Source organism: Eptesicus fuscus, chromosome 3, assembly GCF_027574615.1.
Source record: "Eptesicus fuscus isolate TK198812 chromosome 3, DD_ASM_mEF_20220401, whole genome shotgun sequence".
NCBI classification, from domain to species: domain Eukaryota; kingdom Metazoa; phylum Chordata; class Mammalia; order Chiroptera; family Vespertilionidae; genus Eptesicus; species Eptesicus fuscus.
In genome coordinates this window covers 51,942,928-51,958,075 of record NC_072475.1, presented here as the reverse complement: position 1 = coordinate 51,958,075, position 15,148 = coordinate 51,942,928, and the positions used below count along the sequence as shown (strand labels likewise).

At 46.1% G+C, this 15,148-nt stretch overlaps 1 protein-coding gene across 1 annotated transcript in view; it reads left to right on the top strand.

The window, feature by feature from the left end:
* The window catches only part of TMEM44 (transmembrane protein 44), a 33,143-nt gene extending 18,320 nt beyond the window's left edge, over positions 1-14,823 (top strand). The window contains exons 9-11 of the mRNA XM_054711624.1: positions 1,523-1,681; positions 11,604-11,636; positions 14,428-14,823. Coding sequence (XP_054567599.1) covers positions 1,523-1,681; positions 11,604-11,636; positions 14,428-14,538 — 303 coding nt within the window. The 3' untranslated portion in view covers positions 14,539-14,823. The remainder of the gene's footprint in view (positions 1-1,522; positions 1,682-11,603; positions 11,637-14,427) is intronic.
* Positions 14,824-15,148: the final 325 nt, after the last annotated feature.

The following is a 15,148-nucleotide window of genomic DNA, read 5'->3' as shown; positions in this document are numbered from 1 at the left end:
GAAGGGGGCATGCAAGAGGCAGCTGATCGATGTTTCTCTCTCATCGATGTTTCTAGCTCTCTCTCCCTCTCCCTTCCTCTCTGTAAAAAAAAAATCAATAAAATATATATTTTTTTAAAAATGAAATATAGATAGATAGATAGGCATAGATATGGATAGGCAAATGATTGACAGAATATAGATAGGAAGATGGATGATAGATGATTGATAGAATACAAATAGAAAGATGATACAAAGATAGAAAATAGAAAGTGATAAATGATAGAAAGATAGATGGTCGATTGATAGGCATTGACATAGATAATAGATACAATATAGATAGAAAGATATATGGTAGATAGGGAATCTCCCTTAAACCTTTCGGCTGGTGATGAGTGTGAGTCGGTAAGGCCTCTATGGAGTGCATTTTTGGCAACAGATGTCCAAATTACAAAGCCACATACCCTCTGAGCTAACAATTCCACTTCTAGGAATTAATCCTTTAAAAATAGCCTGAAAAAAAATTTTTTTAAAATATTTTCATTGATTTAAGAGAGGAAGAGAGAGGGAGAAAGATAGAAACATCCATGATGAAAGAGAACCATGAATCGGCTGCCTCCTGCACGCCTGGTACTGGGGATTGAGCCCGCAACCCAGGCATGTGCCCTGACCAGGAATCGAACCTGTGACCTCTTGGTTCATAGGTCGATGCTCAACCACTGAGCCACACCTGCAGGGCCTGAAAAAAAATTTTTTTTAATTCTTTATTGTTGAAAGCATTGCATATGTCCCCCTTTCCCTGCATTGTCCTCTCTCAGCCTGCCCCTGCCCCCCAGCCCTAGACTGAAATTTTTATTTTTTTTATTTTGTTTTTGTTTTGTTAATATATTTTATTGATTTTTCACAGAGAGGAAGGGAGAGGGATAGAGAGCTAGAAACATTGATGAGAGAGAGACATCAACCAGCTGCCTCCTGCACATCCCCAGGGGGATGTGCCTACAACCAATGTACATGCCCTTGACCGGAATCGAACCTGGGACCTTCCAGTCTGCAGACCGACGCTCTATCCACTGAGCCAAACCGGTTTCAGCCCTAGACTGAAATTTTTAATGTACAATGTAATTTACTGCTGTCAGTGTTGATTGTCAAAGCAAGAGACTGGAAATACCTTCAACATCCATCAGTAGGGGACTGGTTAAATAGACTGTGAACACCTATACAATGTACAAAAAAAATTTTTTTCTGATACAGTTCTATCTGAGACATCAAGTGAAAAAAACCAAGATGGGTAAGAGAGTGTAGAGCGTGCTGCGTTTGCGGCAGTAAGGAGAAATGCGGATATGCATTTGATTGTGCGTTAGACTATCTGGAAGGGGGAACGAACCCCTCCGGGGAGAACGGGCAGCTGGGGCGTGAGGGTGGAGGCAGGCTTGCACCTACACCCTTTCCTACCTTTGGAATACTAGAGCACGTGAGTGCTTTGCCAATTAAAACATGAAGTCAACTAAGTGTCTCTGCCCGCCCTTCCCCACACACCTTGCAGGCAGGCTGCAGCGCCACCAGGCTGCCGGGCGACGGACAGATGAACATGGGAGACGTGCCCCTGCAGGAGCCCCCCTCGTACCCTCCGATTCGGGTCATCCGCGCCCGCGTGTCTTCCAGCAGCTCCTCCGAGGTCCCCTCCATCAACTCCGACCTTGAGGTACCCGCTGTTGCCTGCCCGCCGGGGCATGGGCGGCCTCCTCCGTGACCCTGCGGGGCCCTGGGTGCTTGCGCTGCAGCTTGCCAGTCCGCCCTCGCTCACCGCCCGCCCTCCCGCTCTCCCGCTGAATAACGAATGAGTCCGCTGCCTCCTGCCCCAGGAGTTCCCACTGCCGGCGCCGAGAAGGGGTTCCATGGTCAGCTTCCCCAGCGAAACACTGCACAGTGCAGCGTGGTCTCGGAGAATCACGTGCACATGCAGTTACACAAAGAAATGCGTGAATAATATGTAAACTTTGAAAGAGTCTCAGTGTTTCCCAAACCCATGTGACCATGGAAGTGTCCCCTCCCCCCTCCCCCTCCCCCCTACCCGCACCCCGGGAACCCCAGCTGCCCTCTAGTGCCCTCAGGGTCATACTTGGGATCGTATAAGCTTGGCACTTCCATAAACTGTACCTCACTTTGATTTGGGGATCTGTGAACAAAACATCACCTTTTGGATACCACTGACGGGTGTAGCCCTCAGGTCTGGGCTGTCCTGCCCCTCAGTCCCACAGCTCCGGGCCTGTGTCTGGAAAATGAGAACAAGGACGGTGTAGTGGACGTGAGCTGTCAGCAGGGGGAGGACTGCCCTTCATTCCGGGTTTGTGTTCCGTTTTGGTGTTAAAATGCCCTTTTATGAAACGATGATCATGAATATGTGGTAGTTGCTGTTGAGTGTTTTGTTTTGGTTTTAATGGCCTTATTTGGTAAAATAATCCACTAGCCATCCTAAGTAGGCCCCTCAAATTTGTTGAACGCATAGTGGACCCTAAAATCCGAAAGACTCAGAGCCATAGACCTGCGGGCTCTCCCAGGACTCTTTCCACTTACCTGTGCTCTGCCTGGGTCCCCCAGGAGTGCCCTATCCAATCCACAGGACAAAACGTTGGGATTTGCAAGTAATTCCTATGATGGCAGAACCAGAGAAGGGCTGAGACAGAGACCGAGCAGGCTGTGGGGGCTCGCCTGGACTGAGAACTTGAGTATTTTCAGCTTTCCCCAAGAGTCCACTGGCTGGGCTGGGCAAGGCATCCGATGAATGGCCTTGGAGCCTCCGGCCACCTGCTTGGGGCTGTGTGTTTTCAGACATCGCCACAGGAGGTGGTACACTCCACAGAGACTGGATCCACTCATTCATTTGCTCACTCACTCACAGGGCAGCCCGGCTCCTGGCATAGCCATCCGGAGAGCGTACTGAGCAGACGTTGAGAAAGGGTGACTGCACCCGCCCGTGGACTAGGTGGGAGCCGAGGCCCAGAGGGAGCGGGGCTTTCAGGAGCGGCCACCTCACTTTCCTGAGTCGCCCACACCTGTTTTGTTCGCAGGGTTGACTTTCTTCCGGCATTGAAACGGTTCCTCTGCCTTTTAAAGGCTTTCTTTTCTTTTCTTCTTTAGTCTCTGGGGTGCAAGAAAGGATTAAGTCCAATGTTGTGACAAAAGTGCATTTAGTCCTTTTTTTCCTTCTCTGCTTCCTAGTAATGTCATAGACCTGGGAAGCTTTGTAGGAATTCAGCAAGGACGTTGTTTCTGTCATTGGAACAAAGTCTGCATGTTGGAGAATGACTGCCTGGAGCTTTTGCAGTTGTGGGGTGTGTGTGTGGGGGGGGGGCGGGGGGGGGGGGCCCGGAATGAAGCCACACACCAGATTGTTCTGTCTGAAAGGGGTCAAGTCCCAGGCCTGTGTGTCTTGCTATCTGTGCCTTAAGCTCTTGACAACCGGGACTGCTTGTTCCCTCTCCAAACTCTGCTTCCAGCGCCAGAGGCCAGGACAGATTCCTTTGGACATTTGTCATTCTTTTTTAAATTTAAAAAAAAATAATTTTAGAGAGAGAGGAAGAGAGAGAGACGAGAGAGAGAGAGAGAGAGAGAGAGACATTTCTGTGAGAGAGAACATAGATCGGTTGCCTCCTGCATGCACTTACCCCGACAGGGGATCAAACCCGCAACCCAGGCCTGTGCCGAAACCAGGAATCAAACCAGTGACCTTTTCGTTACGAACCAACTGAGCCACACTGGCCAAGGCAGGACATTTGTCATTCTTAAAGTCAAATCATTCCTTTAAAAATAAGCAAACACAAAAACATACACACACACGTACTACAAAAGTGCTCATGTTAGAGAAAATACATACAAGTAAGAAGAGGCCAGAACATTCCAATAGGTTCCAAAGGCAAAAAGTGACGTTTTGGATGTGGTTTCTCCACTCACGTATTTCCTCCCCGGGAAGGGGGCATCGCCTGCCACGACAGAGTGAAAGTCAGCACGTCCTGAAATGTGTGGGGCAGCCAGCTGGCTCCCCTGGGGGTGAGGAAAGATGCTCCACTGCCCCCAACCCCAAGGAAAGGACTGTGCCGGAGAAAGAGGGCTGATCAGGAGTTGGAGGGACACAGGCTCTCGCTGCCCTTCCAGGCAGCCTTGCCCTGGACTTCTTGAGTTTTCACTTCTCCCTCTGTACGTGGGAACCGCGAGACCTTCCCTGCCTATGTTAGAGTGACTGTGAGGGCCAAATGGGGGTGCTGGCGGGGCTTTGCAAGACTCCCAAAGGTGCTGTATGTCGTGCAGGGGAAACTGGGCTGGGAGTGGGCTTTGCTACTCACTCCACCCCTTTCAGCCATGGAATGGACAACACCCACTCATTTATCTGGACCTGTTCTGTGCGCGGAGACAATGAGTTCAGGGAGATGTGAGGCTCCACCCAGGTCCGAATGTAAAGGAGCTTTGATACAGGAGACCAGTGGCCCCATAAATGCTCATCGTGAAACCCCAGCTTTGGACTGGGTGATCTTTAAGGTCCCACTTAGCAATGTGACCTTAAGTGTCAAAGTGTGTGGTTGAGGCTGAAACCGGTTTAGTTCAGTGGATAGAGCATCGGCCTGCGGACTCAAGGGTCCCAGGTTCGATTCCGGTCAAGGGCATGTACCTTGGTTGTGGGCACATCCCCAGTAGGGGGTGTGCAGGAGGCGGCTGATCGGTGTTTCTCTCTCATCGATGTTTCTAACTCTCTATCCCTCTCTCTTCCTCTCTGTAAAAAATCAATAAAATATATTTAAAAAATAAAAATAATTTAAAAAAAAAAGTGTGTGGTTGAGCGGTGGGAGGAGGTTAGTTACACTGAGTCAATTCTTTTTTTTTTTGTTAAATAAATCTTTATTGTTCAGATTATTACAGGTGTTCCTCTCCCACCCTCCCATAGCTCCCCTCCAACTGATTCCCCACCCCACCCCATGCCCTTACCCCCCCCACTGTCTTCATCCACAGGTGTAAGATTTTTGTCCAATCTCTTCCTGCACCCCTCAGGCCCCCTTCCCCCTGATAATTGTCCGTCCCCTCCCTTTCTATGTCCCTGATTCTATTATATTCACCAGTCCATTCTGTTCTTCAGATTTTTTTATTCACTTGATTTTTAGATTCACTTGTTGGTAGGTATGTATTTGATGTCTTTTTGTTGTTCATAATTTTTACCTTTACCTTTTTTTTTCTTCTTCCTCTTCTTAAAGAATACCCTTCAGCATTTCATGTAATCCTGGTTTGGTGGTGATGAACTCCTTTAGCTTTTTCTTGTCTGTGAAGCTCTTAGTCTGACCTTCAATTCTGAATGATAGCTTTGCTGGGTAGAGTAATCTTGGTTGTAGGTTCTTGCTATTCATCACTTTGAATATTTCTTGCCACTCCCAGTCTGGCCTGCATAGTTTCTGTTGAGAAATCAGCTGACAGTTGTATGGGTACTCCCTTGTAGGTAACTAACTGTTTTTCTCTTGCTGCTTTCAAGATTCTCTCTTTGTCTTTTGCCCGTGGCATTTTAATTATGATGTGTCTTGGTGTGGTCCTCTTTGGATTCCTCTTGTTTGGGGTTCTGTGCGCTTCCTGAACTTGTAAGTCTATTTCTTTCACCAGGTGGGGGAAGTTTCTGTCATTATTTCTTCAAGTAGGTTTTCAGTATCTTGCTCTCTCTCTTCTTCTGGCACCCCCAAAATTTGGATGTTGGTAAGCTTAAAGCCGTCCCAGAGGCTCCTTACGCTATCCTCACACTTTTGGATTCTTCTTTCTTTCCCCCTCTCTGGTTGGGTGTTTTTTGCTTCCTCATATTCCAGATCTTTGGTTTGACTCTTCGGGTACGGTGGTCTACAGTTGAGTTTCTGTATATTCTTTATTTCAGACAGTGTGTGCATAATTTCTGACTGGTCCTTTTCCATTTTTTTGGTATTCTCATTAAGGTCCTTGAAGGTCTCTTCAAGTTTCTCAGCGGTTTTTAGAAGATTCTTGAGTAACCTTATAAATGTGGTTCTGAACACTGTGTTGTCCATTAGTTTACTTTCCTCTATCTCTTCTATTCATGACATACTTCGGTGTCTCCGCATTTTGGCTGCCTCCCTGTGTTGATGGAGTGGCTTTGTGTGGTCAGTGACCTATAGGGGCCGGTAGCTCAGCTTCCCCAATCACCCTAGGTGGTCGCTCTTGGTACACCCCTTTGTGGGCTGAGTGGAAAGTCTTGGTGTAGCTAAAAGCCTTGATTGCTGTTGGTACACTGGGAGAAATTGACCTCCAGGCCAATTGGCTGTGAGGACCTGCTGTGTCTATAATGGAAGCACTGCTGCGCTGGAGACACGCTTGTGGTGCAGGGCTTGTTTGAGTGGGGCTTTGGTGCTCACTGAGTCCGCCTCCCGAATGTGTCACTTATGGATGTGAGGAGTTGAAATCTGGTGCCTCACACTGACCATTAGGTGCATTGGCTTCTGAATCTCCAATGGGGTGCAGTTCAGCTGCTGTCTGAGGCTACCCTGCAGGAGCTACAGTGAGAACTGCTGTCCTCTCCTCCCTGCTTGGAGCTTGGAGTCCTTGGAGCTGTCTGTATCGGGTTGCAAGTTTACTAGTTTAAACTGCAATAGAGAAGGCCATTCATATGCAAAAGCTGCTGCTAGGAGCTTGGGTGTGTTTGTAGATTGTGCGGGGCGGAGTCTCAGGGTGTCACTAGGCTAGGGCGTGGCAAACAGCAATGACTGGCAGTGAGCCGCCTCCAACCGCTTCCCCATGCCTCCGACCGCGTCCTCGCCATCTTGCGCCCCGGCACAGCCAACAATTCTACCTCCATGCAGCTCTGCTAGTAAGCCACCCTCACTCCAACCCAATGGTAGACATCCCAGTCTCTCCCCAGAAACTGGATTTCAGAGAGATTGGGAGCTTGTCTCTCTTCGGATTGAAGAAAGCAATGCCCGTCTCCAGCTGGGCTCTGCCGCCAGTTCGTATCACCCGTGCGCTCCCCTGTACCTCAGTGTTTCAGCGTTTGTGCCCTGATTGCGCCCGTCTCTTTCAGTCTAGTTGTAGAGGTTCTGCTCAGCCAGCTTTCCTGTGGTTCTGGGTGATAGACGTTCTGTCTTTTAGTTGTAGTTTTGGAAATTTTTGTGGACGACAGCAGCCCAGATGTTTATCTACGCTGCCATCTTGGATCTCTTTCCTGAGTCAATTCTTAGCTGTAGATAGACTTTTATCAAGCAAACAAAAGGATCAACCACCTACCAAGCTTGCTAATGTCCTTGTTAGTACAGCAGCTCAGGCTGCTGGGTCTGCCCAGGTGCCGCCTGGGATACCTCTGCCCCCCCATCTCCTTCCACTTGAACCAATGCAGGTGCTCCTGACTGAGATCCCACCTCCATCTCTCCTTTTATTGCTGTCCTACCCAGGAGCTTCCCAACACTCAGCCCCACAGTCTCCCTGCTCTAAGGCTTCTGTGGCTCCTGACTGCTTATGTTTAAGTCTGAACCTTTAGCCTGACCTCCAGGGCACCGAGTCCTCTGGCCCTGGGCCAGCTCTCCAGGTTGTACTCTCACATCTGGCCAGCTTCCTTTTCTCTGGGTTTCTTTGCTTAGTTCAGTCCTCTCCTCCTGCCCTTCAAGGCACTGGCTAAATCCTGCCTCCTCCGGGAAGCCTTCCCTGCACTCCAGAGTAAGGTTGCTAGATTTCACTGGCAAAAAAACACAGGACATCCCATGCAATTTGAATCTTAGAGGAGCTTACCCACACTGAAGCATTATTTGTTATCTGAAATTCAGATTTCACTGAGCACCCTGTGTTTCCTCTGGCAATCCTGTTCCCAAATCAAACTTGATTGTTCGCATTTCTGGCCCCTTCCCTAGACCTCTTCTTCAGTTCTTCTGAGCAGCATTTGAGCAGCAGAATTTCCTCCAAAAATTTAGGAACATACAATGTGATAGATCAACTGTATCTTAATAAAACTGGGGAAAATTCGTTTTAAGAAATCAGGAACAGGAGCCAAGGTTGCCAAGGCCTTTCCCGCGGGTGGTCCTGGGATTTGGCCTGAAGCAGTCTTTGCATCTCCTTGTGACTGATGTTGGAGGTGCTGCTCCCGACCCCTGCTGCCCTCCATTTTATTACACGTGGCTTCTCCGTCTTGGCCCTTTTGTCCCCTCCCTTCAGATGTCCCTGAAGTGAAACTGTGTGTCATCTTTATAAAGGAAACCACCCCGCTGTGGGTCAGAACTTCCCTCTCGCTGATCCAGGTCACGATGGGCCTTTCACACAGCACCTCACGGGGTGTGAGGCATTTTCTCATCTCACATCCCATTTTCCCCACAGCAGCCTGGGAAGGAAGAGCAGTGTGGGAAGTTTGTGCCATTAGAGAGGAGGAAAGAAAGTGTTTGGGGTGAAACACAGTGCTTGATTCAGAGTGTCAAAGAAGTCCTTAATTAACAAGCTATAAATATTGTGCAGGTTTTTAAAAAAGAAATAGAAAGGATGAGATTTTGAGACATAAGGTGGAATGTTTAGAAGTCTGTAAAGTACCAGATCAAAAGGAAATCTGCCGGGGGTCTTAATCCAGCATCTTGAAGGGTTCAGGAATCTGGAGAAAGGGCTGAGGTAAATTATTAAAGAGTCCAGAGATGAAACATAATTTTGGAAGGTATTTTGGGGAGCCAGAGAAGACTTAGCTAAAGGAACCAAATCCTTTCTGTCTCAGGACCCCTTGCTCTTTATTAACACAAACTAGAGGCCCAATGCACGAAGATTCATGCAAGAACGGGCCTTCCTTCCCTTGGCTGTCAGCACCGCCTTCGCTCCAGCCCAGAGCCACCTTTCTGCCTTCCCACGCTGCCCAGAGGCCCGGAGCGCCTGGGGCGGTGCCTGTGTATGCAAATTAACCCAGCATCTTTGTTGGGTTAATTTGCATACTCACTCCTGATTGGCTGGTGGGCATCACGAAGGTATGGTCAATTTGCATCTTACTCTTTTATTGGTGTAGATTGTCCTAAGGCAAGGTAGATTTATACATCAAAGGCCAAGGTTTAGTATACAGAATCCATCGTCAGATTGGGGAACTGTCTACAGCTGTTCAGGTGTTTGGCAAGTAGGAGGCAATAACATGTAGATTAAAATGCCCTCAGCTGTCTGGCAACAAGCAATCATCTATGCAAATCTTTAGGTGTGGGGGAATGCCCTTAGCCATTTTCAGCAGGTCAATCCTCAAGGTTCCATCAACGTTTTGATGAAACTTCTTGCATCTATGACATGCTGGAATTAGCTTCCGGCAGAAATCTGCTTAAACAGATTGAGAGAACTGTAGCTGGTGCATCTCTGGTTTTTTGTAATCAGAAGAAACAAAAAACCTTTATAATCTAGCCTGAGTGCAGCAACATCTCACCTCTCCCATGTTGGGAAGTCACTGCTCCCCAAAGGTAGGAGGTGGGAGTTGGGCTTGCTACACCTGACCAATCCAGCTCCCATAGTCTAAAATGTAAGCCTGGAAATTGACCATTTTCCAATGACTAAGACATACCTCAGTCTTCAGGAACAAAGGAAAAGTTACCACATGTCCTGTGGACAAGGGCTACAGCATGCCTCTTGGTTTCAGAAGCATATGACAAAATGTGTTTTTTTAGAAATGGGGTGAATTGAAGTACTATATAAGCTGTGGGTCACAAACGTATATGGAAATATTAATTACATTTTAAAGTAGAACAGCCATTTGCACAATTTGGAGTGTGTGTGTGTGTATAAGGGCTATTAAATACCTTCATAAAGACTCTTGTAAAAATAGAACTATGGATGATCTTTAGTTTGTTTTTTTTGAAAAAAATCTTATACAAAAATGAACATATTTTGCTCTAAAAGTATGGAAACGACTATAAAATGTTATTTATTTTTATTTTGGGGGCTCGGGGGGAGACCTCGGTTGCAAAGATTTGGGTTAATTGTACTCAGGCACATTCTCATCATTGACTTAAATTTTAAAAGAAATCCTGCTACTATCTCCACTAGAGGGCGCTGTTCTTAAATTTTAGATTGCCTGTGATGCTGAAGATTTGGAAAGAAGTGTAAAGGTTTCATTTCAACCCAGTTGGGGGGACTCTTAAGCTCCTTTATTTGTTTGCTTGTTTGTTTGCTCGGCTTTAAGTAAACTTTTATTTTGGAATAACTTTACATTTACAAAAAAGTTGCAGAGGTAGTACAGAGAGTCCCTGTATATTTTGACCAGTTTCCTCTAATGTTAACATCTTACAAAAACCGTGCTACATTTATCAAAACTAAGAAATTGACATCAGTACATTACTATTAACTATACTACAGGTTTTATTTAGATTTCACTAGTTTTTCATCCATATTCTTATTCTGTTCCAGTATACAATCCAGCATATCACATTGCATTTAGTAATTTTTTAAACAAACAAAACACTCACTCACTACAGTAACCATAGATTATCATTCATATTTTGCATAAACATCTGTATTTATTTGTAAAAGTTATTTAACTTTTTGAACCCCTATGTTGTCATCAACATTTCTGTCTTTTGCAATGTGTGTGTAACCATAATTTTTAGTAATTTTGTGTCTTCTCCAATTAATTTTTTTTCTGTTTATAACCCCCATCAGGATGTCATTAAAATATGAATGCTATGGAATTATTACTAATTTTGTTAGGTATAATAATTATATTGTGCTTAGAATTTCTTTAAATGTCCTTATCAGTGAGATACATATTGAAGTATTTACAGATGAAATTAGTTACTTTAAAATACTTCAGCCAATAAAAGAATTTGAGGAGCTAGAGCAAATAAGACAGGATGTATCCATAGGTGTTTATGAGGTTATTCTTTATGAGGTTATTCTTTAGTGTAAGACTAAAAAGTCTTATAATTAAAAAGTTGTTTAAAGTGGAAATGTAAAATAATTGAACAGTAGAAACGTGGTTTTAATGTGACAACAATGCCAAATTCTGTGGACTGCTCAGATTGGCAGCTGTTCCACTTAATGGACATTCAAGGATCAGTATAACTGACATTTGTAGATTCATAGCTCTGTCAGAACACGTCTCCCAGGCACCGCATGCCGTGCCGGAGGACAAGAGCAGGCCGAGAAGCCGCCCTTCAACTGACTCAGACATATTTGAGGCTTGGGGTGGAACCAACCGTGCAGTAAAGGCTGATTAAAAATGAATCTTGGCTGGTAGCAAATATCCCATATTTTCAAGGTGGGGATTTTATTTGCATCTCTCTTTCTTAGTTTTGTGGTTTTGAGTTGACTCATCTCCATCATGTGGTTAATAAATGGAAGATTTATTATCATTATTACACCTGGTAATAATAATTTCTAATAATAGTAATTTAAACATCTGTATGGGTTATAATTTTTCCCAGGACCTGCAGCCCTTCATAATTATCACAATTATCCTATTGATCATTTAACTCAGTTGTAGCTGCTAGTAGCTGCTGCCTTCCTGCTCGCTGAAGTCAGCTCTCCCTTTGCCCTCAGAGCATCCGAGGGCCTGCCTCCTGGCTCTCTGAGCAGTCAGGGCAGGTGCCGAGGCCTGCTTTGCTCTGTAACGGGGGCGGAATCTATCAGACTTTCCTACGTCTCTTTTTATTCTGCAGCACAAGTGTTGGGAGGCCCTAAGCTGGAAGCAGGTATGGACAGTTATGCTCTCTCTCTATTCCAGGAGGGACTTCCTGTGGCTTGACTTCAGTTCCTGTTTTTGTTAGGCACCCCTCCCCACCCTCCACCCCACCCCTCCACCCCCACCTCCCGCCCCTTGGATGGCTGGGACCATGCCAGATTCCTTTAGGGGAAAAAAGGAATGTGAAAATGAGAGGTGAGTCTTATAGGATCAGGGGATTTTCCGGGTTCTCTCAGTTCAGAGTTCTTTCCGCTTTGTCCAAACCATCTAATAGGGACTCAGAGAAGATGTGTAACCCGAGGAAGAAACGTGGCTTGGAAAAGAGGTGTATGAACAAGCAGAATAACCCCAGGTTGCTAATGGTAGTGGTGCTGGGAGTGGCTGCAGTAGTTGAGATAAACATTGTCATCCGGAGACCTTGATCAGCTGGCTGCTGTCTCCATGCCTCCCTGCCTCCAAGGGACGAATGAGCACGTTTTTTGACAACTACCTGTGCCTGTTGTCTCCCAGAATTGTTTCTGATAAGACAGTAAGCCATCTTTTGCTCAAATTCTCTTTATGTCTGGATTCCAGCAATGTTTTTATTCCTTAAAATGAAGTATTAAAACACATTATTCTGGGGAATCAGAAGAGACTTAAAATGTTTTTGACAGCCTAACCCACTTCAAAGAGTTCGCTTGATCAAAGTGGCAGGCTGTCTCTGTCTGCAGGAAGCTGGATTGGTCAGGTGTAGCGAGAATTGGAGCAGCGGTTCTGAAACATCAGGGCCAAACCTTAGCTCTCAACCCAGAGAGAGGGTCTAGGGTGGGTTACCAGCGTCAGCCTTTGAGCTGAGCACCCTGGGCCCTTCAGGTGAGGACACTCAGAACTGTCATCTAGAACGTGAGCCTCAGCTGGAAAACAGAATTCATCAAAAGGCACACTGTCCATCCTCAGGAAACAGTCCCTGACTCCACCAAGGGGCAACTGGACCCCAGAGGCTGAGGGGCTGGGAAGCTCTTTTATGTGGGATCTTTGATAAAGTCAGAAAGGAATTTGCTTAGACATGTCCCCTCAAATCTGCAGCCACAAGTGAATGAAAAGTAAGCACTGGGAGTGGCTGGCACAGCCCCAAACAGGTACGGGGGGCTGATCTGTACCAACCAAATCAGCTTAGTCCCTGGCCTGCATGGTTAGTGGGGATGAGGTGGTTTTTTTAACATGATGCTGTTTTTAATCATCAAGTAGTAGAACTCGTAATTCACTCATTGAATCAGGCTCTTTTCTCTTTCTTTCTAAAACAAAGCCATAATTTGTGTTTTATACCTGGCATAGCGTGGACACTATCTGGCTCAGGGAACCTTGAAAACCTTATCCCGGACTTCCAGGAACTAGACTGATTGATTCAACTCAAATTTGAATATCTGGTGGAGCATTTTTCTTGGAGTGCATGTCCATGCCTGACTGTATTTTCTTGCCCAAATAGATAATCTGGCCCCGGCTGATACAGCCTACTTGGCCTTTGCTTGTTATTTTCTGGGTGTTTTGATGATGAGATCAAATATGACCTATGACTCAGAATCATCATAGAAACTCAGAAAGAAAAGAGATTATATTACCTAATTTCTGATCCAGTATCCCAACTAACATATGGAGAAACCAAGGCCCGGAGAAGAGAAAGCAAGTATGTGGCAAAAGGAAGACTTGAGCCCAACCCCCCACTTGCCTTTGTGGCTGTAAACACTAAGGGTTCCCTTCTCTTGGTCCACATGCAAAGTTCCCTCTCTTAGCCATCCAATCAGAGCAATAGGAAAACTGCAAATAGCTTCACCAGTTCTGTGTGCCCACCTCTTTTTTAACCTTTCCTACCCCTGCAAATGGCAATTTTCCATACTGGTCTGACAGCAATGAAATATTAATGGGCTTGTGACTATGAGTTAGATTTTAAGTGTTTGTTTTTGGCAAGTCTACTGATCTCAAGTTTAGAGGAAATACCATGGGTGGGGAGGAAGGACAGCCAGTGCCCTGCTCTTAAGGAGCTCATCATCTACCTGAGGACAAGGGAGACGCCCAGAGAGAGGGCAGGGCTGTCCATGCTCTGCTGCAAATGAGTGGCATAGGCAGTACTAAGAGAGAAGGGGGTGAGAGCTCAATGGGCATAAGCAGTCAGGGTAGACTTCCTGGAACAGGAGGTACTCACCTGGACCATAAAGAATGGGTTGTGTTTGCTTGGTATTTTCCAGGAATGAATTAGGCGTGGAGGTGGGCATGCTTAGGATAAAGAGAATATGACTCAGCCCTAACCAGTTTGGCTCAGTGCATAGAACATCAGCCCTCAGACTGAAGGGTCCTGGGTTCAATTCCGGTCAAGGGCACATACCTCGGTTGTAGGCTTGATCCTCAGTCCTGGTCTGGGTGAGTGTGGGAGGCAACCAATTGATATGTCTCCCTCACATGAGGTTTCTCTCTTTATGTCTTTCCCCCTCCCTTCCACTCTCTCAATGGAAAAATACTCCTGGGAGAAGATTAACAACAACAAAAAAGAGAATATTACTCAGTCTCACTAGAGAAGGACTTGGTGACTACAGGGAAAAAGAGGGTGGGGCTGGTCTGTTCAGGGTGGCTGTGCATTAATTCCTTTATTTAAAATTATGCTTGTCCTAGTAGGTCCTGGAAACACAGGCCTGGTTACTAACCCTACTACCTGTTAGTCCTTGTGTATACCTGGGCCATAGAACCAGGATTGGAGCTGTTGTTGGGGGACAGTAGGAACTAAGAAGGGTCTGTTCCTCCAAGGAACCTTTTGTGTCTTTTCTCCACAGCGCGACCCCGAAGATATAAACCTTGAAGGGAATAAAGACAACGTGAAGATGCTTAGATCCCAGATGCAAAGGTGTCCTATGAGGCCAGTGGACTTGACTTCTGATGAGTAATACTTTTTGGAGCCACATCAACAGCTCAGACCCCAAAGTCAGCTGTCAGGAACTGAGCAGAGATCAACTAGCAATGACACCCATGGCAGGAGTTGAAGCTTCTGCTGGGTCTGCCCAAGAAAGCGTGGAACCAGGAGCTGCCACTGCCCTTGGCTGGTCTCTGTCATGGCTTGGAATGGAGCTCAGACTTTGGGTCCTTATGCACAGACTTGACATGCCCAGAGTTTGTTCTGAAAATTTGAAGTTCACAGAGCACTCTTTGTGAAATATAAATCTTCATCCTCTTTTCCCTTTCCCTTTCTTACATGTTTTTATTGATTTTTTAGAGAAGGGAAAGAGATGAAAACATCAATGAGAAACACTGGTCGGCTGTCTCCTGCATGCTCCCCACTGGGGATCGAGCCCACAACTGGGCATGTGCCCTGACCGGGATTCGAACCAGCGACCTTTTGGTACACGGGTTGATGCTCAACCACTGAGCCACACCAGCCGGGTTCCCTTTGAATCAACCAGACTTTGAATATCTGCTAGGTTCCAGGAATGAGTTCATCTAACAAATAGCTAATGTGTTTGGATCTCAGTAGAGCCCATTCTGTAAGACTTGACTAAG